The sequence below is a fragment of the Hyposmocoma kahamanoa genome, unplaced genomic scaffold, assembly GCF_003589595.1.
Source record: "Hyposmocoma kahamanoa isolate Upper Pololo Valley unplaced genomic scaffold, ASM358959v1 91, whole genome shotgun sequence".
Classification (NCBI taxonomy): Eukaryota; Metazoa; Arthropoda; class Insecta; order Lepidoptera; family Cosmopterigidae; genus Hyposmocoma; species Hyposmocoma kahamanoa.
The window spans coordinates 2,879,289-2,907,230 of record NW_020654684.1 but is presented as its reverse complement, the minus strand read 5'-3'; the positions used below and the strand labels follow the sequence as shown (position 1 = coordinate 2,907,230).

The following is a 27,942-nucleotide window of genomic DNA, read 5'->3' as shown; positions in this document are numbered from 1 at the left end:
TATATATAATTATAACTGTTCACGTGAATTACAGTACAATTTTTAAAGTGTTTAGTCCACAATATTAAGTTGCGATTCAGTTTTTTGCAATTCAAATATGGATTATATATAATTCAACGGTGCTATGAAAACTGAAACCGACTTCAGTCTATTTAATGCAATGCAAATGTTAGAGTGGAAAGTGTGAACATCTCTGTCATTATTTCCACTTCCTAAAATCACAATGTCGTCAGTATACATATCGGTCGCAATATTCTCATAATTTGTAAATATTTCAGTGCTAGTAGCACCAGTTAAAATTAGGGAGGACGGTTCAAAAACGTCATTCCATTTCTCTTTTCTAAATTTTATTAATGCCGCGGATAATCCCTTCAAATGTTCGTCACCTAGAATATGGATTTTTCTTTTACGTTCCGTGGGCCCATCTGTTGGTGAGTAGACGAAACTTTCTTTGCTAGGCATGTAACCCTCTTTACGTACAAGTTTCGAATGCTTGTCGTCGTCATTCACTTTGTCCTCAGCTGATATAGCGACATAGAGTGTATCGCTTTTGTGTAATTATTATAATGTCAAAATATGTGTCAGTTAGTTATTTCGCCGTTCGTACTCCGTTTTTTTTTTGACATTGCATAATTCTCAGATAGCAAATTATCTATTTCATTTTCAGCTGTTTGTAGTTTTTCTTGTAACTTATGTATTTGTTGTTGTAGGTCCTCCACTTCGCTGATATTAGTAGGTCGCATCTCTGGGCAGGTACTATTTATTGTGATAGGCGGTCCAGGCAAGGAAGAATACTCCGCTTCGTCATCCGATAAGAGTTGAAAGGAGTTTTGTGATTGAGCGTTATATCTATTTCGGAGGGTAACATAATCTTGGTCCTTTGGAGATTCATTTGACCTCGTTTTGTGTGTTGGTGACCAATATAAATTAGAGAACACTCCTAATTTAGACCAACATTGATCACATCACGTCATTATAGAGAAACGTTGGAATGCCACACTGGTACAATCTAAGTGATATGTGCTTTCACACAGTACACACACTAAAAATTGTCTGTTCAATTTGTTTTCATTGCATTTAATGCACTGTTTTATACCGCTTTGAGACATTATTGCTGTTCAATGAAATAATAAAATAATCAAACGAGAGTGAAATAAGAAAAAGGTAAAATTATAACAACTGAAATTTTTACTTTTTACTTTTTTTTTTAAATATTTGAAAAAAAAAAAATTTCTTCTTCGTACAGTATATTTAGTGTACTGTTACTTCACGTCAAGTGAGGTATTTAAAGTGAGGTTGATTATTTTTCTATATCTAATTAATACAAAAATTACACATACCGTACTATCCAACAATTCACAAATCGAGTTCAAAATGTCCACCAAGTGGCGCCGGCTCTCACCGCCGGTGTCCTCGTCCAACCTCCTGAACGTCCTCGCGTCCATATTCGCGTGGGGTAGGAGATACGGCAAGATGGCGACCATGCGTCGGGCGAGGATAGATTGTTCTTCTTTGTATAATGCTCTGGAAATAATAAAGGCGTGGCTCTACTAATACAGCAGTCAATAGACTACCGATGAATATAGGTATCCAATCCCGAAAAAAGGTACAGGTTTGACCACAATCTCACGACAAACGGGCCTTATTGAAAATTATTATTATTTGCAACACTTGTCAGGGTAAATACCGTACTGACCAAATGCCATTTATAAATATCGTTTAGATCAGGTGTCGAAGTGATAACTATCATCATAATTATATTGGTAAATACACCATGATATAATTTTTATGAAATGTAGAACCACAAAATGATACAGCTAGCAATGTCGTGCCCTGTGTTTGTATCCGAGACGAAATCATACGTGTCGAATGTAATTTCTAAAAAGTCACAAACCTAATGGTTTCCCAAAGTTTTTTCTTCGTGTTTATTTAATTTTTTCATTGTTGTAAAACTATGAATTGGAATGGATAATTATCGGATAGCTATTAAAGAAAATAAATATATTGAAGACTTCGAACCCTGGTCAAGCCTCAAAATTATAATTTTTTTACATAGAAAATAGACACATCATGTGATAAACAATGGTACACGTTTGTCTACAAAATGCCTATATCCACTCTAGTCTTGAATGGCCAAATATTGCAATTTTCAGGAAAAGCGATGGTGATGATTTATTAATAAAAGCTTACGCGTTTTGTGATAAGGTGATGACAGACGAAGTAAAACGACGACCGAATAGTGACCAAGAAGTGGTTATTTAAACGTATGACGTTTTGCAGTGAGATGAGTAAACGCAGTGACGCAGCGATAACTTCTGCCGCCCGGGGCTAACCTTTCACTATTACGTAGTTAGTTCGGGCAGGTTCGGCTCGATTGTGTTTTTGTGTTAGCCTGCCGTCGTTACATTATATGGTAATATTTTCTCAAATAGTGGAATTTATTTTCTAACTTGAAAAGTCGATACCGCTTCTGCCCGAATTCAAATATTTCCCGTACCAACACAAATTTTGCTTTGGGTCGAGTGGCAGGAACACTGGCTTTATTTCAGATTTTATTTTTTTACAAAAGAAATTAAAGCTATTTGAAAAATGTATATCGTATACTATACGTGTTCTATTTAGTTCAGGTGATATAAAAAAAATGGTAATGTAAAGTACTTATTGAATGAACACTTTTTTTTTTTAATTATTTTAACTGCCTCCGTGGCCGAACGGTTACCATTCAGAGGACTGCCAAGCAGAGGTCCCAGGTTCGATTCCCGGGCCGGGAGAAATTTCTCTCGTGAGTTTGGGTGTAATTTGTGATTGTCTATGTGTGTGTCCATGGCACCCGCGACACAGGGTTTCCCTAGTGCGGGGCTGTGTTGAGTGTGTGAGTTATTATTATTAAAAAAAAAAAAGTTTAATGTGTTAATGTTTAATATTTCATTACCTCGCAATTTTACCGCTGTTTTCTTGTAAAATTGCGAGGTAATTAAATTGTTATTGAATTGATATTCAATTATTTTTTATGTGAAATTACTCCACTAGTTTGTTATAATTAATACAAAAATCGTTCACTCAGAAAAAATTCCTTCGATCCGGCCGGATTCGAACCGACGTCTTCTAGCTTACCGTGCCAGACGCTATACCAACTAAGCCACGGAACGAACCAGCGAACCTCACGAATTTTTCTGTGAGTTTGTTGTGGTGTCTCTGTATTTCGTCTTTTCAACGACTTTTTAGCCGTAGCGCCATCTATGAGAAATGTCAAGTATTGCGTCACCCATGTTTATTGCGAGGTAGGTTCGTGTTTTTTTTCTATCATCAAAATTTTTAGGAACCATGTTTTCACACTGTATAGTATTCAGCTTTACTAAATATTTTTGCATAAGTGATTGATTCAACAGTTTCACTGTTATACAGAATCAACCTAAGTCATTTGAGGTTGTATAGACTCTTAAGTAAAAACAAAAAGGTTTTTGACTAATCAGGGCCCGCCGCCGTCGCCATTTGGTGTGTCGTCCACGGCCATGGCTCCCTTTGCATCACCCACGCTACGCCACTGGGTAGACAACATCGTCAAAGGCGGGAGATTAAAACAAGATCGTGGTGTGTGGTACAAGTTACGCATTGGGTGAACTTCTGGCTATGAATGATACCACATCATGTCTCATTACTCAGATCCGTCGTTCAGGCACTACAGAATCGTCAGTAAAAAAATAACACGCTAATAGTCTATACTAACTTGCCACTTATCAAGTCTCGCTCTTCTATAACGTGATAAGTGTTAGTCGTATCGATGTACTTCTCGTCCATTTCCTTCTGGAAAGCCGTCGTCATCTTCTGGGATATCGCTTGTAGATCACTCTGTACGCCTCGCAGGACAGTTTTTATTGATGTTATCACCTGGATATAATACGTGTACGGTATAAGACTGATTTTACGTTAAACGTAAACTATACTTAGACTATAGACCATAAGTTCCCAAACTCTTTGGCCCATCGCTCACTGAGGCAAGATAAAAGAATTTCAACGCTCACCACTACAAACAATTATTGAAAACACATATTTTTTATGTTAACTTAACACAAAAAAATTACACTACCATAGGACTCTTCAGCGCCACTGGGGCGGTAGGGACCAACTTTGGGAAACTGTACTGTAGACTATAAAGTACTTGTAGATTGAATCATCAAGATCAGACCAGTGCCTCCCTCTAAAGTCAATGAATTATAGTAGTGTATTATGTTCTATATTTTTATACGTAACTAGCACTGTAGTTAGAAAAGTATTGTAAATGTAAGCAAAAATATAACTGTCTTGTTTTGATTTTCTGCCTTTATTCAGAGGTTTTAGAGTGAGGATTAACCATTTAGTAACCATTGGCTATTCCAAAATTTGCTGATTATGCATTCTCATAATAATGATAAACATTTATACATATTTAAGTTTTTTTATTGAATGTCACGCTATTTCACCGTGATATTCAATTATTTATGTGAAATTACTCCAGTAGTTTATTATAATTATTAATACAAAGATTGGTCACCAAAAAAAATTCCCCATGCAAAACATTATGCCAACTAAGTAACGGAATGAGCCAATAAAATCATATGTCTTTCAATCAATTATAAATCTTATGTCTAGTAATATAATCGAATCTCACTTTGTATTTGTGGTCCATAACAACAACCATCGAAAGTTGCCTGTCTATATACTTATATACTATGTCTATATACTTACTTTGGAAAATCTCTTTCTAGTTGTATCCGCTCCATCGACAATAAATGTCAATTCCTCATAAACTTCTTTCAAATCCACTTTGCAGTTGACATCCCTCCACGCCACAGGAGTCGAGGGAACTCGGTGGAATGTACTGTATATGCGACATTTATGCCGAGATAGGTCCGTCTGCTTTTGAAGCTTTTCATTGTATTCTAAAAGGGAGTCGTGTTCTGTTGTTGGCTGTAGGAGAACTTGGAATATTGAGGATAGTTGTGATTGTTCTGAAAATTTTAAACTAAAATTTATCTTGAAGCCGTGGTGGCCTAACAGTTTGATCTACCACTTCTCAAGCAGATGGTCGTAGGTTCGAATCCCACCTATGAGTTTTTCGGAAATTATGTGCGAATAGTTGTCCTCTTAGTGGTACTAAAATAAATGGAAAATTTTACCAGGCTATCAGTTGATTTTTTTGTAAAGAGCCCTTAAAATCTAGAAATTCTGAATTAAAAACAATTTTTTATCCCTCAATTTCCAGAAAATCTTAGAAAGAATTTATTGTAATTTTTTAGCTGGTGTGCTAGTGGCAAATGCCACAAAAATATTTTGACAGATCAGATGTCAATGTCATTCTTCTAGCAATTCAATTCTAGAGCTAATTTTTTAAAAGATTTTGATAGGTTTTTTTCAATGATATGCTCACTGGGTTTTTTAATCATTTAGCGTTTAAGTGTTGCTGCTTTTTGTAATTTTTTAGTATCGCAGTGTTGCTGGCTATAAATTTAACATATCATAAAATGCAGGTCGTAATATTATTATTATTCTGCTAAGCTCTTTAATTCAAGCTTACATCCATAATTAAAGAATTTGAGGCTGGTAAAATTTTTCTGGAAATATATTACTCCATGCAAATTCGGTAAAAGTCTTTTAATTTGAAATTTACCATGAGCTTTTCAGTAAAGGAAATACGTAGTGAGGAAACCTGTGCGTCGAAGAAGGTTCGCAAATCTTTGGAAAATGCAGTCCTCAACCCGCATTGGGCCATCGAGTGTGGCGGACTGTGGCATAAACCCTTGCCTGAGGGGAGACAGCAGTGTGACGTATTGTATAGTTGATGATGATATCTTTTCAAATGTGTATAATAATAATCGCATCTCCCAAGTACGTCTGCGACAGATAATACGGCGTTTTAATAAAAAAACATGTTAAATTTGATACCTAATCTGAAGCTCATGTTAAGCTTTATAAAGTGAGCTTTGTCTTCAGTCTGTGCAGCAATCGAGGTTGTCTTCACACGTTTCGTTAGCGGTGCCAGGGATTCGTTAACACTCAAGTTTTTGTGACTGAAAAACGATTATGCTATTATGTTATATTCCTTATTTATTTATTTTGCTAGAGACTGCAACAGCTTATTATTGCTAGGTTTTTGATTTGCTAGGAATTTGAAACAGAATAAAGGTAATTAAGCTATTCTCAAAATACACTTATATTAATTATAATTTGCAATAAATAAGTGTATTATGCACATGTGATAATTTAACATAAATTGCTATGTATTGTCCTGTTTTTTTAATTATCATTTACAGGTGGATCACAATTATAGTGTACCTAAAAATTTGCTTTTGGTTCATTTAATATTGTGTGTAAAAAAATATAAGTACCTGGAAGATATGTCATTATTTGCAACTGTCACTTGCGTAAGTTTGATCTTGTTTGACTCCAGCATCCTGCACTTTTCCTTTATGCTGATTATTTCCAGGTTCTACAATATATTGTAAATATAAAACATATAAAAATAAAGCACGCATTTACATGAACAGCTGACTAAATATAAATTGTGAACTGCATAAATATGATACTTGTTCAAAATATGATTACGCGCTGTAATGTTGCGTAAGTAATTTGCAAAGTATGTACAAAAGGCCGTAGGAAATATAATTCTTAGTATTTCAAAGCAACGTGTTTCATGTAAGGGCATTGTCCTGTCAAGGTAGGTTCTGAGTTTCTCATACCTCCAATGGTAACTCCTCATGTAGCCTTCATTTCTGAGGTCTATGCAATTTATGCTCGGTTTTCCTCTACTAAGCTTTCCATCCATTTTCCTCTTATAACAGTTTTAATTTAGGGTAAGTTTAAAGGGTTAAAAATGGGATCCGTTCGTTATGGCTCCATAGTGTATGGTCCCGATTTTAATAAATTTTGGATCAACATTTTTTGTCAGATATATCTAGTCTATTTGCATTAAGTACTGTTAGCAACTAAAATGTTTCTGAATTAAATACTCAAGAATATGAAAAATAAAACATTTAAATTAATGTGTTTTTGTAAATAAATCCGTCCATTTGTTGTAATTAAGCAAAAACTGTGATTATATTAGGTACTTTAAGTAAAAAGAAGACGATTTTGTATGTTCAACAATTGTTATTATGAAAAGTCTTTTTTTTGTCCAATTTTGTAATAATTATATAAATTTACATGTTTGTACTAGTTATAATTTTGTTAAAACTGATGTGTGTAAACTTAGGTATTTTGTTTGAATTATTATTTACATTAGTTGATTATGAATGATATAAAAAAAAACTTATTTTGATTAAAACAATTACTTTCCATGTTGTCTTGTTATTACTCAATAAATAAAGGATTTAAATAATTATAACTTGTACTACTGTACCAAAGGAGTTTTTTATATTATTTAAAATTATTTTCATAGCGGCTACTATTACATTCCTTTTCAATTCTCTTTTCTTTTTGTAAAAGCATTTTTGTGTCTCCCAGTACATTTCATTAAAAAATAGCTTTGAATTACATTTACCTAACTCAAACTATATATATACAAAGGGATATAAGGGTGTTTGTAGCATAATCATACTTCCTGTTTAAAAAAACATCATTTATAAAATTACTAATGGACTTTTGTAAACGGAGATATTAAACAAACCTTAAAGTCGAGCTGTGTCCTCAAATCATGCACTTGTCCATTAGAAGCAGTCAGCTTCTCCATCCACTCCATCTGTGCTTTTTCCTGCGCTTTGATGCGCTCTAAACGAGCATTGTCTACTGTCGCTTGGCATGTTTTTAGCTGAGTGCGAAGTATTGATGCTTCTCCTGAAATTGTTAAAATGTAGTACAGATTACTGTTATCAGTTACAAATATCAGCTCTTGTAGATGGTATTAAGACAAGTCAGTTGTGTCCAACTACCCACTACAACCAGTATATTTTTTTTACAATACCCAGAGACGGGACGAACAAGTCGTCGTAAGCGACACACCTATCCATAACAGTTGCAGTGCTACTCAGAGCTTTAAATCGCAAAGATCTTAGGGGCAGGAGCTCGGCAGCAAAAATAGGTAATGTGGCAGTACTTCCCTGGACAAACTTTTTTACAGAGCTCTACCGATACTAAATAGAAGTCAGGAACATCAGAATTTTTGTAAGTCTGATTGATTTTACACCTGTAGTTGCTGAGACATATAGCCTATGAAGGAATAGATTGGTCATTTTAGAGAAGGACGCTTATTTATCCAATAAGTTTAGAAAATAAGTAATATGTAACAACATTTTGAAACTTTCCTAAAGTAATATTTGATTCGTACTTAACATTCAATATGTGGCTATATAGATGTTATATATTTAATGAGTAACTGGAAGTACACCAAAAACTGAAAAAGACTAAAACAAAAGGAGAAATTGAATTCCATAAAAAGAAATGCAATGTGTATGTAGATAAGCATCTGGTCCTATTTGCTGTGCAACTTACTTCAACTACTCACTTAGAAGGTGAAGGACCGTTGAGATGTGAAAAATCTTCAATATGGTTTTTGCTTTGTGGATCAATTTGCCACTACCTCTTTCTTTATGGACAATTGACTTATGACAAGATGAAACCAGAATAAAAAGTTATGAGTTCTGATTAACCTTACCTTCCTTAGTAACACATTTTTCCAATAATTTTCCATTTTCTGACTTTAATTTGGCATTCTCCTCTTGAAATTGCAGCAGTTGTTTATAAACATAATCGGCATCGCCTTTGTACACCTTATCATTGAATATTAGATCATCAGATATGTTCACTTCAGTTACTTTGGTTGTTACTTTCGATGATATACCTGGTAGTGGAGATGATATCCTACTAAGTTTATCTTTTAAGTTTGTTGATACAATATTAGAAGGGACTGCACTGGGTTTCTTGAACATAAATGAGGCTTTAGACGTACTGGGGCCTGGGTCAAACTGAGTGCTTGTGGTAGCCGGTTGCATACATAATGAATAGTCAGGTAATATACTAGTATCGTCGTTGCACGCTTGTTCACAAGCTTGGCTAGCCAGTAGAAGGATTTCATCATCATTATCGTCACCCCAAGTGTCTGCTTGATTGGATTCTGACGAAAAAAACAATAAGTTTAAGTCAAAACATAACCTAAAATTGTACTTGTTTATTTACATACAATTCAATTGTAACTTGCAAAACAATGTAAAAGTAACATTAAAAGCTCTCGTCAGAAGTTGTGAAATAATGAAAATTATTTATTTACCTTTGCTAGGCCCAGAGTTCTGACTCAAAGGGAAGTTGTGATCGGAAATTGAAAAATCAAGTTTTGCTTTTTTCCTTTCCCCGTTTTGTTGGGGAAATATAAATCTTTTAGACATTGTTATAGAAATTGTTGTCTAAATACTGTCCATTCATCACAAAATTAAAGCTTTTTGATTTTGGCGGCTCCACACATAAATAACAGCTGGCAACGCCAGAAAAAAAAGCCAAAAAGTGTCCTTAGGCTCTAAACACATACTGTTTAGTAAGTTGATTAGCGTCTGATAATGTCAGAGAGTCTGACAGTTCCTCTGACCGAAAATTTATAAAGTTTACGGTTTCTCATAGCTACCATACTTAAAAAAAGATTAACTCTCTTGTCTCTTGTAAAGATCTATTTCTGTTTGTATTTTGTCTTTGGTTCAGTTCGTCGTGCATTCGTGAACGCAGAGGACGTTTATCATGTCTGAAGGATATAAACTTGGTGATCTGGTTTGGTATGTAGCTGAAAGTGATTGTAAAATGTAGTGTTTTTAGTGTTGATTAATTTGAAGTATGTATAACGTACGTGGTGTGTTTGTTTCAGGGCGAAAATGAAGGGTTTCAGCCCGTGGCCCGGCCGGGTAAGCAGCTTGCTATTATCCACTTCGGAATAAAAAGTCATGAAAGCATTTCCTGCCATCTATGTCGAGAAATACATGTTGAGCTTTGTAAACATGCAGGCCGAAGTTTCATTTGTTGATAAAGTTTGTATAGTATAGACAAATATTATGGGCGGGAAATGTACTCTTTATTACGTGTCAGGACGCTAAGGGACGCTATGACGCTTTCTACGAAGATTTTAGACACATAACAACATTAAGAACATGTAAAAAAAAACACAAAGTTATAAGTAACCTGGTTACCAAAATACTTTAGGGTAAGTACTACCTATTGATTGATAACCTAATATTTGTTCACTGGTGGGTTCCAGGTAGCTATTCCCACACCTGAGTTGAAGCCACCAAAGAAAGCCACTAATATGCAGTGCATTTACTTCTTTGGTACTAATAACTAGTAAGTATATTCATAATACAAATCTACTCTTTAAGGTCCTAGACTTTATGTGATATACTATGTGTTCAATGGTAGTTGAAAATAAACTCAGTAAGGTTATATTTAGAACCTATATTGTTGTTTTGATGCTTCATGTGAATATAACTAGTATTGTATATTTAAATAAGTTACTTTTCTATATTTTAAACATTCAACTATATAATATGGCATAATTTAAACTAGTAATTCACTAGAATAACTCCTTGTTATGGTTCATTGCAGTCTAGATTTCATAATAAATATTTTCCCCAATACACGGCGAACTAAAAAAGAAAGTATCTTCTGTCCTATTCATCCATAACACATGCCACCAATATATGGTCTGCAGAAGTCGCATCTAGATGTTTTCTATATTAGCATTTGTACCATAATTTTGTTTTGCTAATTTATGACACGCTCACTAAAAAGTAAACCGAGTGAGGTTTTGTCAAAATGGCACTAGACTGCCCTGAATTCCGCCAGATTCTTGGTGTCAATGCCATACTTCATGTTTCACACTTCCTGAGCAAATTGTCAAGTTTGTCAAAAAAATGTAGCTGATGCCTGAAATTACTTTCTGGATTGTTTTCATTGCCCTTTCCCTTTTTGATATAGTATTTTTGTGACATCCATTAAAGCAATGTCCATTACTCTGTGTCCACTGTGTGAGTGACCCAGGCGATGTATATCATAACTCAATTTTACATCATTGATTAGGAAGGAATATCTTCCAAGTCCTGTTGTAGGACAACTTGAATAGGGGTAGTGTTACTGGATCTTGAATGTATATTATTATGAAAAATAATACAAGCTTAAGTATTATTTCACAGAGATGTACAAAACAATCCATATAGAAGACAAATGCAGAACATATTCTCGCTTGTTCCAATCCTAACACGAGATGGTTCAAACTTAGTTAAATTCTACTTTTGAAAATACTTCAAACAAAATTTTTTGCATTAGTATGTTATACATACATGCATTTCATTTCTGATAGACAGATGTATGTTTGTTTTTTATTTATTATCACAGTTTTTATTGCTGTAAGTATACTATTTGTTTAAACATAATTCTCTAAAGCATAATTCGATGGCCCTAATAAACCTGTATTATTTAGCATTTATTATATATTATACATGCTTATTCAGCGTAGCCCTTGAATTGGAAGAATGCATTCATGTCTGTGATATAGAGACAAGAAAAAACTACAAGGGTTCCTAATTTGATTTTGAAGATTTTTTTTTTCATTTTGTATTTACAAAATGCATAAGAAAATATATGAGTGTATTTCAAATATTATGCAAAATATTAATTGTACTCATTTTGTATTTCACTATTTTAACCAATTACATATCAGCAGTTTAGTTCAGAGAGCAGTCAAGTGGCACTTGCTGACCTAGACAACAAACTATGTACTTACAATGTGATCTAACATAATGTTATGCATGTGAATACAGTTTAACACTATTTGTGTATTTATTAGTATTCATAAAAAAGATCTTTGAAAGTACTAGTTGGAATAAACCTGGCTGGAATAAACAAGCCATGGGTGTACGCGTATCGTCATTATCATCAGTTTTCGCCTCTGTGTGAAGCAGGAGATAGCACTTCCTAGATTGCTCAACAGCTGGTCAATTTCAATACTGTCTTTAAGTGCCCCTCCACGCTAAATTTATTTTTCTACTTGTACCTCCAGATTGTTCACCCCACACTAAATGTACTTTCGTATTTGTTCCTATCTTTTTTAATATTTGTTTATTTATTTATGTAATCACGCCCTTACATTCCCATTGGGGTAGGCAGAGACTGTCGATCGCCACTTAGCACGATCCTTACAAACACTCTTATTCTTCTCATTACGCACTTTAGACTTTTTAAGTACACTCTCAATTTGGTCAGAGAATGTTCTTTGTGGCCGTCCTCTTCTAAAGATTCCTTCTACGTTAGCTCTATATATTTCTTTCGCTAAACTACGTTCATTCATCCGCTCCATGTGCCCAAACAGCATAGCGTTTTCTATTTTTGTCACATCCTTTTTCAAACCATTTTTCACGGATCACAGCACTCACAGATTCTTCACTCTGTCATACAGCCGCACAGCACATATTCTTCTGAAGGATCTCTATTCAACTGCATTCACTCTATTGTCATGCTTCTTCTGCCACACCCAACACTCACTCCCTTACAATAGCGTTGGAACCAACACAACATTATGTACTGCCATTCAAATCAAATCAAATCTTTTATTTCTTTGTGATACACAGGTTATAAAGTTGTTACAAGAATGAATTTTGAATCACTGTGATCCGCCATTCGTGCTTTCTCAGATATAGACTGGCTGCTCGTCATTCCCTTTACGTCCTCGTTCACCGCATTTCCCTTTTTTATTTACTTCTTTCAATGTCTCTTACATTTACCGTCCCTTATAACCATGCATCCCAGGTACACAAACTCTTTTTTACTTGTTCAAATTTCCATCGATTTCAAGTACGCATTCTTACATGCTATAATTTTTTTTCAGAAGCCATTATTTTAGTTTTATTTATATAAAATATAAGTTCACTCTGTAACACAATGCAATCAATATGAAGTTGATAACTCTCCCCTTGGAATATGCATTGGGATCTGCAGTAGTAGTCAAGCTGGAAAACGGCTGCATCTTAATTGATTCTTAAATTAAGCACATTGCAGTACCCCAAGCTAATCAGACTGATAAAATCTTGACGATTGTGAACCTTGAAAGTACATAATCATTGGAAAATGTCTAAAGTCAACCCGTATTGGGTCAGCGTGGTGGTTAGAAGAGACCCGCGCCTAGTAATGGAATATATAAGGGTTGACGATGATGTAGACGAAAATATAGATAAATGTCTCACACTTTTTTTTTATTTTTTCTTAATGCACACACTCATAGTGCACCAGGGAAATCTTGTGTTGCGAATGCCATGGATACACACATAGACAACCAAACTCAGGAGATAAATAAATGTAGGCCGTACAAATATTTCACCCGGCCCGGAAATCGAAACCGGGACCTCTGGCTGGCAGACCAGCATGGTAACCGTTCGACCACAGAGGCAGATAAAAAAAACTTGTAAATTCTAAATGGCTTGGATGTAAATTATAATACTATTTATGAGTGAAATTATAAATATAAGTGATATTACACTGTTAGATCACATGACGTGGTTTACTTATCATCTATCTCTAATTCATCCAAAAATGTGTTATGGTCAAATGCGTAACAATCTGATATTCCAGTTTAATTATGATGTAAAAGAATCATATGATTTAGAGATCTGATCTCAAATAGTGCGTCTGGCAGACTTATCTTAATGCCTTTTTATCTGCACTTTCAATTTCAGTTACGATCAAAAGAGCAGCTTAAGATCCTTGTCACGATATTCAATTTGTTAACCAGTTCAGGTGTTTTTCAATTCACTGATAATATTGACGGTAACTGTACTATGGGGTCCTGAGTGACAAAATTAACTTCCGTTCTATTTAGTATTCACGAAATCCGCATTCTATAAAATTAATACATTATTGTTTATTAATATAAAGATTGCACTACACAAAGAAAAATTCTTCCAATCTGACTATTAGAACCAGCGTCTGTTGTCAAAAGCTGTGGTAATATTGTTGACAGGAGCCGTGGCCCTGGCATGGCAACAGACAGACAGTGGAGGTTCTAAGGGTCGTATTCCAGAACTCTACTCAATGCTCAAGTCAGGATTTCAGCAGACTGGAGTATGATTTCAAGCACTGGAAATACGACCCTAATGGTAAGGACTTGCGTATGATTTCTAGTGCTTTAAATCATACTCAAATCCTGACTTGAGCATTGAGTAGAGTTCTGGAACACGACCCTAAATTCGATTGTATTTTTTTATGTATGTTACCCGATAACTCATTTGTAAACCGATTTTGATAATTCTTTTTTTTTGTTGGAAAGATGGTACCTCAGTATTGGTCTCTACCATTAATAATTGGTTAAAAGTGAGTTAAAAGATTTTTAACCGACTTTAAAAAAAGGAGGAGGTTCTTGACTGTATTTTTTTGTGTATGTATATTACGCGATAACTTGATAATTCATTTAATTATGAACCGATTAGATGATTCTTTTTTGTTGGAAACAATGTATACCTCAGTATTGATCCTATATAAAAATATTACACCTGTAAGGGTTGCAAACTATGGGTTGGATATCGGGTTTCGCTTACTTTCCGGTAAGCTATTTCAATCAAACTTAAAACTTCGCAAATAAATGTAGTTCCACGAACTTATTTAGGTCGGTTTTGTTTTTTATAAAAAAAGTTATTCTTTGTGTTGGTCGATCTTGTATCAAGAATAATATGACTATCATGGTAGTAAAAACACATCACGATATTAAATAAATATATATATATATATGCACTAACTTCATATGATAAAAATGTGATTGGGCCTTGGAGTAGAAAGTACATGAAGCGTATTTCCACCAGCGCGTGGATTGAGGACCACAACATCAAGCCGTACAACGAGTTCAAGGAGACTCTGATCAAGTCTTGCAAGACCGCAGCTTTCAAGGAGGCCGTGGCCCAGATTGAAGATTTCATCGTTAATCCAGAGGTAAGACTTCATGACTACAATAATAATAATAAATTAGTACATATGCAGAACTCAAAATTTGGCGATAAATAATAAATAATAATAAATAAATAAATAAATAACGCACACACTCAACATAGCCCCGCACTAGGGAAACCCTGTGTCGCGGGTGCCATGGACACACACATAGACAACCACAAATTACACCCAAACTCACGAGAAAAATAAATGTAAGCCATACAAACATTTCTCCCGGCCCGGGAATCGAACCTGGGACCTCTGCGTGGCAGTCCGGCATGGTAACCGTTCGGCCACGGAGGCAGTTTAAGAATAAATATAACATTTACATACAGCATTTGAAATCGCACAGGATATCAAATGCTGTCGTAACTCAAAATTAAGAAGTATTAAGAAGATCTTATTGCGAATAATGGGATTATTTTTATTTATACGTAATATTCAGCTATCTTCTTATAAACGAGAATATAAACAGAAATGTTCATCGATTTATTTCAATTCCACCATTTTTGAGTTTCATGTGCGATATGAAATCCTTATATATAGGAATTATCCCTATTGTCCTTTGCACAACAGGCGTTATCCCAAATCTCGATAACCTCAAATTATTTGTGTTTAATAAAACACTGTAAAAAGCTGTAATTTTCAGTTTCTACCGTCCATTAAACAAAACGCAGCTAAGTGACAAATGGGTAAATATCTGTTTTAAATAGCAAAAGATAAGAGTACAAAATTCTCTTTTAATAACAACCAAAATTAGTTAACGGGTTTTGACTTATTGGAACTTACCCTAACGATGCGCAGCTGAAATATCATTAAACATTTTCAATATTCTAAAAGTGGGTTATGGTTTTTTTATGATATCTGAAAAAATAATTTTGTCGCTTAGCCGCCTTTTTAGTTAGCAGACGGCAGAATTGTCAGAAAGCTCATGCAGTTAGCAGAAAAATAGGCTCTCATCACATCTGTACACACCATTACACTAAGCGGCGAGTCGCGGGCGCCTGACTGCGCGTAACTCTTTGTCTTTTAAAATAACTCATTCTACCATACCCATTGACGCGGCCGCGACCCTGAAGTAAATAAAACTAGCCCCTAGAATCGCTAACTAGACTGCAGTCGCTCGTGGCTAGCCGCTTAGTGAAAAATGGCACTCACTGCATTTATTTGATTTCGGTCCGTAAATGCAGTTAAAACCAGCCAAAAGGCTGAGAAAAGGGCACATAATAATAATAACTGGTGATAATAATAATTAATAATGGGTCAGTCACGCCGTACAGCATTTACTTGATTTCGGTCCGTAAGTTGGTTCAAACCAGCCAAGAGGCTGAGAAAGAAGAAAACAATAATAATGTGCTTAATAATCACATCAATTACCCGGTCTTAACTAGTTAACTGCCTATACTATGACCAATAGAAATCAATCCAAGGCCTTTACTTAGAACACCCATCAGAACAATTTCTACAAAAACTTGTTCTAAGAAGTCCATTTCCTAAATTGGTCCTACTCAATGTCGATCTCGGGACCTCTTCATCAAGCGCTCACAATGCAAACCGTTCGGCCACCAAAAATATTACTTAATTACATTTCAGTTAAAAGGAATTATGAATAATAGTAAAAAGCCGTGGTAAGCTAATGGTTTTATATCTCAAAGAGGCCGTAGTTTCGAATCCGGGCCCGCACCTCTGAGTTTCTCGGAACTTGTGTGCGAAATTGAATTTGATATTTACCATGAGCTTTCTTGTTTTTAAAGCCTATACTGTCCCACTGTTGAGCAAAGGTCTCCCTCCCCTCTCTCCACACCTCTCTGTTTTGCGCCAAAGTGGTCCAGCCCTTTAGGTGCGCGTCTAGCTCGTCTCTCTATCAACGCTTTGGCCTGCCGATTGGTCGTTTTCTATCTTTGAGGATCCATTCTGTGGTGACTTTCGCCCACGACTCATTAGACATGCGGCAGACGTGACCTGCCCAGTCCCATTTTAGTTTGTTGTCCACATGATTCGTGTTTTTGGAGCGCAGATCACTGTTCCTAATTCGGTCGGACAATTTGACTACCAGGATGCTGAGCTCGTTGGTAGACCCGTTGGCTTTTCGGTGAAGAAAAAAGTCATGTGACGAAACCTGCACGTCGAAGAAGGTTCTCAACCTTCGGAAAACGTGTTAAGCCTCCAACCTGCACTGGGCCAACATGGCAGACTTATGACCTTAAACCCTCGCCTGAGAGGAGACCCGTGCCCACCAGTGGGACGTTATAAATGGGTTGTTAATGATGAGCAATAGTAGGGCCTTCTTTGTCCAAAGATTTACCTGTTAACCATTGGCTATTTTCACTGCTAAAGCAGCAACGACAACTTATCTGAGAACATTTAATATAGTACATAACATGGCCTACCAGATAAGGGTGACAAAGTTTTTTGACTAAACTGGCGTGTGTGGAAGTGAATGGAGCGAAAGTGGTACATTGGCTAATAGTCTCTGCCTACCCCAGTGGCAGACTGGCGAGATCGTATGTATGTATGTTTTGTTTTGCACCATGCTATGTTGCGTGCTTGTTTTAAAGAGTTACTTTTTTAGAAGGGTTGCTTCTGAATTGAGAGGTCATTAGTTCGAACCCCTGTAGTGGCAGATACCTATGACTTTAATTTCTAAGGTACATACATTTATTAATGTTTAGTAGACATACCCCACTACATATTGAGCCAGGTTGGTGGACTAGACTATGGCCTACACCCTATCCTTAGAGGAGACCCGTACCCAGCAGTGGGAAGTACAATGGGCTTGATAATGACGACGAATAATTATTTCTGATAACACGTATATTAAAGTCATAAATGAATGTCTGCAGGAGCTGTAATATATTTATGCGAAAATAATAACAATAATAATAACGCACACACTCAACATAGCCCCGCACTAGGGAAACCCTGTCGCGGGTGCCATTTACACACCCACAGACAACCTCAAATTACACCCAAATTCACGAGACAAATAAATGTAGGCCATACAAATATTTCTCCCGGCCCGGGAATCGAACCCGAGACCTCTGCGTGGTAGTCCGGCATGGTAACCATTAGGCCACGGAGGCAGTTAGAAAAGAAAACTGACACCTCAGAGGGCAAGGCTAAAGCAGGATGGCGGAATGTGGCTACGGAACGTTAAGGTCGTATTCTAGAACTGTACTCAATGCTCAAGTCAGGACCTGAGTATGATTCAAAGCACTAGAATTCATACTCAAGTCCTTGCCATTAGGGTCGTATTTCCAGTGCTTGAAATCATACTTAAGTCTGCTCAAATCCTGACTTGAGCATTGAGCAGAGTTCTAGAATACGACCCTAAGAGTGCTGCTTGAAAGGGAACTGAACGTAAGGGGAAAGGATAGCAAGGAAAGAGAGAGAGGGGAAATAGAAAAAGGCGATCAGAGTAGGACGCGTGCAAAAGGTCATTGACGTATTTTTTAAATCGAATTAAAGGCGAGTTGATGTGATTAAACTGCATTTTATTTAGAATACATACATTGACAGCATCATTTAGTAGCAGCAGAGCTCCTTGTGAAAGAATTCGTCTATGATAGTACTGCCACCATACCTATTTCTGCCGCCAAGCAGTAATGTCAGCTTTACTGTGTTCCGCTCTTGAATGGTAAGGGTGCTGGTGAAATTACAGGCACATGGGACTTGTCAACTTATGTCTCAGGGTGGCAATGGCCCTCACATCTTTGCGAATTAAAGCTATGCGTGGGACTGGAACTGCTATGGACAGGCGTGTCGCTTACCATTAGACTCACGGCTTGTTCGTCCCGTCACTTGATTTTATACAAAAAAATAATCCAAAAGTGACTTGTCCACTTTTTCGTGTGCAAGTTTGACTGACCCGGTTTTTGCTGAAACCATCACGTGAACCAAGCTTTGTTATGACATCAGAAATTCGGTGATTTGGACGACCACGCGCGCTCTGCTGAGGAGGAGTTCGATAAGCTTAAGGACGCCCTCGAAGGCGCCGAGGAGGAAGACGATAAAGACGAAAAGAGCGACACCTTGCTCGAAGAGAAGAAAAAGAAGAGTTCTACACCTAAGGTAAGAGTGAAATAGATTGTTCTCAGTTAATCTTAAAATTGAATCCATTACATTTATCTTATTTTAAGTTCTGATTTCTGAACTACGGAGATTCCTTCTGCTGCTCTAGGGATTTTTAATTGGTCGTTGTTTGCGATTCCCAGTCACGAAAAGGACCGCATTATTATCTATTCGTGTGAATACTAATTGAAGCGACTAAGATGTTCATCAAACCAGACGCAGTGCGGCGCAGTTGTTTAGTAATCCAACCGCGTGATCTTATCGTAAATCTTCTTTTTTGAAGATATTAACAGTAACAGTCAAAGGTGAATCAATCACCATGGAAAAAATAAATACTCGTAGTAAAATTCCACACTGATACGGTGTGAAAATACGATTCCTAAGAATTCTCGTAATAGAAAAAAAAACCCAAACTTACCTCGAAATTTTACAAAACCGCTGTATTCAATTTACTTATACCAATGATTGTTTTATACTAACTTAACTAGATAGAATACGCATAGTATACGACATACATTTTTCATATAACTTTAATTTCCTTTCTAAAAAAGTAAATTCTGAAATAAAGCCAGTGTCCCTGTCGCTCGACCCAATCAAAATAAACCGTATCAGTACGGGAAAAATTTTAATTCGAGGCTGAGGTAATATCTACTCTTAAACGTACTTTGAGCAACTGTGATATAATATTTACATTCTTTATTTTTTCATTAAGCACCTTTATTTTCAATTGATGATCTTAATTTTAATATAAATTTATTTTAATAGAAAAGGGTTTTCGATGGTTTACTTATGTAGAAAGGATGGATGTTACCATATTGACGGCACAATTTTATACAGCGGGTCTTGATGGTAAGGGCGGAAGACGTAAACTTCCACGTACATATCTCGGATCAAACTGGAGATATCCTTAAAAAGGCCAAGTTAAAAAAACCGGCAATAAACAGCCATGTATGAAGAGCGTGCCGATGAGGAAGAGAGAGGAGAAGGGGAAAGAAGTTTATCAGGGGCTTAACTTGTCATTGTTCATGGTCCCTGACTACCGCAGTGGGACACAGGCGTGTTGTATGTATTTATGTACTATCGTAGACCCTATATTTGCTCCAGGGCTAGGTAGCTGTCAAGAGCAAGTCCATTTATTATATATTTATTTATTAACTGCCTTGTTGCTGGTTTGCTACGCTGAGGTCCTGGGTTCGATTCCCGGGCCGGGAGAAATATAATAATAGAGCGCGTGCGTGCGTGCGTGCGTGTGTTTATCCATGGCACCCGTGATACAGGGTTTCCCAAGTGTGGGGCCATGAGTGTGTACGTTATTATTATTTCCTTTAAAAATATATAGGCACCTTTAGTAGATATTCTTTTTAATAATTTATATCGGGGGTGGGTGCATATGGTACGAATTCGATATTTTAAGGAGGGACCATCTCAACAAAGGATTGTAACTGTTCGACACTAAATGTTATCATAAATATATTGTCGCACTGTATACCAATTGAAATGGCTTGTTAATGAAATGATATTCGTATCTGACCGCATCTGCAATGCAAACTTTATAAGCGTGCAAGTTACTGACGAAATTGAAACATTCCTATGTTGTAAATTGACGTTTGCGCATGACAACTTTGAACTACATAGATCAATAGTGAGCCCTTTTCTTCGATAACTGGTTAGTCCTTTGATATTAATACAATCTTTGTCCTGCAAAAACGTGCAGCTAGGGCAATTTACTATCTGGTCCCCGGAGTGTCATTGAGAGATAAATTAAAAAAATAACATTGTTACTTATTATCGTCACAGTAAATTTATGTCAAGAATAATATTTTTTTTATGAAAAATAGTCATAAACATAACATTACAAAGTCACGAATTTATTTATAAGGCAATTCGCGTCTATGATAAGATTCTGTTTGATATTGACTTGAAAAACTTTACACTAAAGGTTTATTATACAATTTCTGCGTACTTTGATGACTAAAATTCACGGTAGTGACTCCTTTAATTTGTAACAGCTAGCCTCGATCTATGATGATAATCGAAATAAATATTGTAAAAGAAAAATATGTACAAATTATTAATACGAAGATCGAACACAAAAAAATTCCTTCGGTCCGGCTGGATTCGAACCAACGTCTTCAAGCAAACCATGCCAGGCAAAAAAGTCACGACAAAAAGGTCGTTAAAAACCAAAAACAAACTGCAACAGGCACATTGAAAAGTTCGTAAGATCTTCTGGTACATTCCGTGGCTTAGCGCGTACAAAAAGTGGGGAGGAAACCAATGGAAAAAAGTGGCAAATCAATGACAAGCAGCTTGATTTTGATCGTAAACTGCGGGTCGTATGCCACAACTCTACACGGTAAAAACAGATACTTAGAAAAAGACAAAGTTCTTTTTATGAAGACAAATTTATTAAATCCAACAAAACGATCCTCTCCCTATAAAAGCTAGAGAAAAAATTACTTGATAATAGTAAAAAAACGTCTCAAAAGTGTATTTTAGTTACAAGACAGAAATATTTAATCCATGAGCAAATTAATTTACTTCAAGTCACAAAGCCACAAAAAGAGTGAAAAATTGAGAGGTACTTAAATACAGGTGGGTGATAAATAACGTCATGATGAAAAAATCACGATGATCCGCCGGCAAACAGTGTCACCGTGACTCGTTCCGAAGGAACGACGTTCCAAAGTGACATAGGTGTTCCTCCGTTCCAATAGCTATCCCCGTCACTCACATCACGACATACGTATTTGATATAATGCGCGATCTCCGTTCCGTGGTGACTGAGCGCGCCACTCGTTGTAGTTCTCTTCAAATCGTGCCATTTCGGCGATGGGAGTGAATGAAATAGGATGACTTTCTTTGCTCACTCACAAGGGTCGTAGGTGCTTATTACTACTAGAAAAGGCGGATGAAAAAAATCTGCAGCAGTTATAAACCTATTTATGAATAAAGTAAAATATTTTTGTATATTTGTTTTATTATAGGAAGAATTAGTATTTTATATTTATGTATAATATAATATACTTTGTGTATTCTACTAGAAATATAATTATATTACACTTTATTGCTATTTTTAACAATTCAAAGATTCGCATTAAATAAGTAACAAACAAAATTACATTAAATAGAAAATCAACTTTTTGAATGGAATTGAAACATAACACAAAGAGAGTAAAAACTTAAATCATTCTATAAAAAACGGCTATAAGTATTAGAAAGAAGCCGCTGGCTAAAACCGTATATCGTGATGTAAGGTATAGGCGTGACAAGGTCACGAAAGGAAGTCGTGACAAAATCACGATGATTTATCACTGATTTTTTTAGATCCGGAACGACAGTCACGGCTATGGAAATATAACGCTATTCCCCATGTCTAAGTACCTATAATTATTTGACTGAAGATTTATGTTTTCTAATATCAAAAAGCATAAATTTACAGGGTTATGGACCCAACAGTGTGTCTCACTAGCGTGAAAGCACACATTTCAGTGCCAAACTTGCAAGTAGCAGAAATAGGACCGAATCTTCTCAAATACTTGAGGACCATTCAGAGTCGTGTAAATGCTACAGCGATAGGAAGCACTAACAATTCCAAATATATGACATGACTTTATACTATTGAAGTTAACAAAACGATAGCGCGTTTCAGAGTACAACTAATGCCATCTAGCAGTGGCGTGATGGAACTAATTGCATGTTAAAGTTGTGCTTGTTGCAAGTGTAGTTTGATTTCATGCTGAAACCAAATTTCGTAAATTAAGACTACAAATAACACCCTAACAAACTAGAGATACTACGTATTGTTTCTTTGGATAAATGACTGTTTATGATTTTTATGATTACAAGCACAAATAAAAGTAATGTGACCGCGTGCGCCTTCGGCGACATGTCACGACAACATTGACTATGAAAACGCAACGAAATGTTTCTTTAAGAATATACTCTAGAATTTAGAATATTAATCTGAATAGCAAACTACTTCTATTTTTGTTTAAGAATATATTTTCTACCCAAGAAATAATAATACATCCAAGAAATTTTGAATTCATTTAAGATTATTTAAATTTGATGTAAGAGGTAAAAATTTCTTGATGTAAGTAATGTCCAATTAATTGATTAGAAATGAAATAAAATCTTGAAGTGAACGTATTTGTCGTAAAGTTAGAATAAAGTTAAGAGTAAAATTGTATTAGAAAAAGATAAGCAATATTTTTGTAATGACAATATTTTATTACTTTTAATAAATATTTTTTCATAATTAGCAAATATTTTGAGAAATTGCTCTTTCTTATTAGTAGAAATCCTTTTTTTCTGTGTACTTAACGCTCAAGTCAGGACTTGAGTTGAGTATGACTTATAGCACTAGAAATCATAAACAAGTCCTTGCCATAGGGTCGTATTTCCAGTGCTTGAAATCGTACTCAAGTTCTGACTTGAGCATTGAGTAGAGTAGAGCGCAGAAGGGCGACATATTTTACATAGCCAGCGGGATCGTTGGGTTAGTTTAGTTAGGTCGGTTAGCTTAGTTCGCGGTATAGCCTACGCATTAAGTTTGTTATAATTAATAATACGAAAATCGGACAAAAATAAAAATTATTTCAATAACGGGACTCAAAAGTCAAGTCAAAGTGAAATAATCTTTATTTCATAGGTAAGCAAATTATACTTGAAATCGTCATACTGATTAAACTCTACTGCTCATTCCTAAGGCAGATTCCCCTGAGAAGAATGAGCAAGAAACTCTAGGGGTTGCTCTTTGTAAATATACATTTGAATACATTTATCATTACGATATTTAATTTAAATATCTTAGATCGAGAATACCTAAAAGCGCTAAACGGGTCACTACCACGGATTTTTGTCATCCAAGTACGCAGAAGTTGTATAATAACCTTTAGTATGCTTTTAGTATAAAGTTTTTGTTTCACAATAGATTTAAACCTCTTAAATGGCAAATTTTGAATATCAATCGGAATCTTATTGTAGAAGCCTATACATTGCCCTTTAAATGAATTTGAGACTTTATGAAGACGACTGTCAAGAACAGGTGGTTTATTTTTATTCTTCGTACATAGGGCGCACTATACGTTTCCGGAACTGGCCACTTACATAAACAATATTTAAAAAGTAATTACAACATTTGAAAATGGAACTCTTGGACTGTAGAATACAGTTTGTTTCATCTGACTGTCACTTGTTTTTATATTGTGTCGTCATTTTAGAAATTGGTTGTCTACATCACCATGGATTTAACTCGAGAAAATTTTCGTAGTATGATTTTCTACGGCTTTAAAGGTCGTATTCCAGAATTCTACTCAATACTCAAGTCAGGACTTGAGTATTGCAGTGAGCACTGAAAATCATACTCAAGTCCTTGCCAATAGGGTCGTATTTCCAGTGCTTGAAATCATACTCAAGTCTGCTCAAGTCTTGACTTGAGCATTGAGTACAGTTCTGGAATACGACCCTCAGTGCAATGTAACAGCTCAGCGGAGCTTCGTCCAGCTTCAAACTGCTTTTGGCGCTGAAGCACCATGCAAGACGACTATTTATAGCTTATTTGCAGAATTCAAACGCGGTCGTGTGAATCTCAGTGACGAATTTTGTGATAGTCGTCCGTCCACTGCTTGAACAACAAAAACATCGGTGCTGTGCGCCGTTTGATCAAAACAGACAGGCATGTGACATATCATGAAATTCGGGCATCTTTAGGCATAGGTATGAGTCAAATACAATCAATACTACACAAACATTTGGGTGTGAAAAAGCTGTGCTATCTGTGGATCCCACACAATTTGACTGAGGCTCAAAAAACGGATCGCGTCACTTGGTGCAATGCCATGCTTACCAGATTAAACGAAGGGGGCCAAATCTGGTGTGGGCCATAGTAACAGGTGACGAAACTTGGATTTGTAGTTACGATCCCAAAACAAAGCAGCAATCGAGCGTGACCTATACGCTTCCGAGATGAGCCGAAACCAACCAAAGTGGCGCGCGTGCAAAGTGCCTCTAAGCGGATGATTGCTTCTTTTTTTAATAAAACTCGACACGTGGTTACTGTTGCTTTGGAGAATCCTTGTACTGTGAATAGTGATTGGTACACGACCATTTGTTTGCCGGAAGTTATTGACAAGCTCTGTAAAAATAACCGAAAACGCCGTATCATCTTGCACCACGATAATGCCAGCTCTCACACGGCCAGACAGACAAATGAATTTCTGAAAATAAACAATCTTGACCTTATGAGCCATCCGGCGTACAGTCCCAACCTGGCATCCTGTGACTTTTATTTGTTTCCAAAAATTGAGAACCAGTTACGCGGTCAACGATTTTCATCACCTGAAGAGGCTGTCGAAGAGTATGAAAAATACGTTTCAGAGATTGTCACGGAGGAGTGGCATAAATTTTCAAAATTGGTTCATTCGTATAAAAAAGTGCATTGACGCTAACGGAGAATATTTTGAGGAACCATAAATAAATTTCTGACCATTTATAGTATTTTTTTCTTATTCATTCCGGAAACTTATAGTGCATCCCATGTATTAATGATATGTCAATCGAACCTGTGTTTGTATGCCAATATAGAGCAACGGAGTAATTTCACAAAAAATAAATATCGTGGGAGTAACATATCATGATATTCACTAAAATCTGTATTATGGCCCGTTTGCACGGGACCAATTGACGAGCCATTCCACAAAGCCAGTCTAGCGATAAGTGTGAAATTCGCAAAGTCCTTCTACACTACAGCCAGTGTTACAATAAGTTTCTCTAAGATTATTTATTAAACGGCAAGGTAAACTAATGTGGTGTGGCTCAGGATGCCCGTTCATAAAAGGCCATTAAATGAGACAACTGGAGCCTGAAAAATTAGAAATCGTTCTAATTTAGTGGATTGTCCTTATCACTGGTCTGGAGCCACTCCATTATGGATTGTCTCTATTTACACGATGCCAATAATGGCTTAATGTAATGGCTAGTCGATTGACCCCTTGTAAACGGTCCATTACAAATGTTATAAGCTTATTTATTACACGTTATACTTTTACTTATTTTGCAACCTCGTTGGCCCAACGGCTTGCTCTGTGGGCGCTGGATGAGGAGGCACTGGGGTCGATTCCCGGTAGGACCAATTTGGGAAATGATCTTTTCTAAATTTCTCTGACGGACGGCTGAGGGACGGCTCTGCCCATTACCAGTTAGCTGCCTTGGACTCGGTGGAGCGAAAAGCAGAGACTTATTAACAATCATTCTCTTGTGGAGTCGAAGCTTCAAAATCTCGACTATCGCAGGAAAGTAGCCTGCTTGTCGGTTTTCTGCTTCGGATATATTTCGGGTAGTGTGCGCAGGAACTTTTCAATTTGGTTCCGCCCTCACCGTTCCTCCTTCGGTCGACTAGAAGGTCCGGAGCACTCCATTCTTATGTCGTTGATATTCCACCAATTCGCACTAAGCGCTTCGCTTCCTCCTTTATGATGCGTACGGCAAAGGAATCGAATGCTCTACTAATTAATTAATCTGTATTTCCCGAAAAGTACAATTTGGGGCTATTCAAGGCAAGAGTGAATAGGCATTTTTTAGACAAACGCGTCCCAACGTCGGTCACATCGTCGCTTAACATCAGGTGAGATTGTGGCCAAGCGTGTGTCTGTTATATATTAAAAAAAAATTGTTGTGGTCTGGGCGTTCTGGATAGTGACCCCGGAGTGAATTCCGTTGCTCTGGTACTCGTAGTACAGGGAATTCTCTGGTTTGAAACCTGGTAATTGCTCTGGCTATCTTGCACATAATTATTATACAATAACTCAGTATTGCAGTTACGTTTTAAACTAAGCGTACTGCTTCGAGCAGAGTAAGCGAAATTTTATCGTGAATAAAGTACCCAAAGTTTCGATTGCTTTGAACGCCACTGTATGCTTAGTTGAAAAGCGTACTCTACAAATGTTATATAAAGACAGCGATATGTAATAATGTACACACGGTAACCTAACATAATGTCGAAAATTATTTTGTCCAAATTAACGTTTGTTCGAATTTTCATTACACCGAAAACCGAATTATAACGAAACTGTTGTTCTTTCAGGATATGTTGAATGTTTATTGCAACGACACGGTTAGGTTCGGTTAGGTTTAAAAGAAAAAACATTTTCCTCTCAAAATTACGTTCGAGGTTATGAAATTTCGACCAAACGTTATTTCTGGAAAGTGTCATTTCGGACTACTGATAGGTAACCCGTACACGCTCATAGCCCCGCACTAGGGAAACCCTGTGTCCTGGATGCCATGGACACCACAAATTACACTCAAACTCACGAGAGAAATAAATGTAGGCCATATAAATATTTCTCTCGGCCCGGGTATCAAACCTGGGACCGGTAACCGTTCGGCCACAAAGGCAGTTAAATTACTGTATCTTTCACGTTCTTGATCCATCCAAAACGGTGTCAGAACGCTTTCTACTTTAACTTGCCCCAGGCTGCGGCACAAATACCTAACAAAACCAAGAAAAGGAACAAAAGTAATTAGCGCTATCTGTTGAGCATAACAGGGATACACCATGTACATAATTCAGTATCATCGAAATTAACACTGTACTTTTCTCCTATCTAACTTCACGTGTGCGAGCGAGACCGTAAATCTTTCTCAGTCACACAATGCTGACGTTGATGTTGCGACAGTGTACTGGCACACCACACACGCAAGCCTACAACTGTGTATTTACACGGCATCGGTTCTTTAATAACCTGTACATTTCAAGACTTTTCATTACACAAATTAATTCTACTTACAGCCACAAACATTCAAAAACCTTTAATAAACTAAAACTGACGTATTGATTACTTTCAAATAGAACATATTGATATAATTGTATTACCCTTCAGAATACAGTGGGCTAGATGATACGTTCTAAAATTGTTAGCTGTGACTTTCGTTCATTTAAAGGTAGCAAAA

General features: G+C 36.4%; 2 protein-coding genes across 5 annotated transcripts in view; one reads left to right on the top strand and one right to left on the bottom strand.

Moving 5' to 3' along the window:
• The window catches only part of LOC113236314, an 18,555-nt gene extending 9,137 nt beyond the window's left edge, over window positions 1-9,418 (bottom strand). The window contains exons 1-8 of the mRNA XM_026472327.1: window positions 9,239-9,418; window positions 8,627-9,085; window positions 7,643-7,809; window positions 6,366-6,466; window positions 5,923-6,047; window positions 4,726-4,988; window positions 3,728-3,888; window positions 1,341-1,524 (exon numbers count right to left, since the gene is read on the bottom strand). Coding sequence (XP_026328112.1) covers window positions 1,341-1,524; window positions 3,728-3,888; window positions 4,726-4,988; window positions 5,923-6,047; window positions 6,366-6,466; window positions 7,643-7,809; window positions 8,627-9,085; window positions 9,239-9,353 — 1,575 coding nt within the window. The 5' untranslated portion in view covers window positions 9,354-9,418. The remainder of the gene's footprint in view (window positions 1-1,340; window positions 1,525-3,727; window positions 3,889-4,725; window positions 4,989-5,922; window positions 6,048-6,365; window positions 6,467-7,642; window positions 7,810-8,626; window positions 9,086-9,238) is intronic.
• Window positions 9,419-9,696: 278 nt separating this feature from the next.
• The window catches only part of LOC113236344 (putative oxidoreductase GLYR1 homolog), a 96,132-nt gene continuing 77,886 nt past the window's right edge, over window positions 9,697-27,942 (top strand). For all 4 annotated transcript variants that reach the window (XM_026472381.1, XM_026472382.1, XM_026472380.1 and 1 more), the window contains exons 1-5: window positions 9,697-9,731; window positions 9,821-9,857; window positions 10,208-10,290; window positions 14,793-14,919; window positions 18,835-18,987. In XM_026472381.1, the coding sequence (XP_026328166.1) occupies window positions 9,697-9,731; window positions 9,821-9,857; window positions 10,208-10,290; window positions 14,793-14,919; window positions 18,835-18,987 (435 nt within the window). The remainder of the gene's footprint in view (window positions 9,732-9,820; window positions 9,858-10,207; window positions 10,291-14,792; window positions 14,920-18,834; window positions 18,988-27,942) is intronic.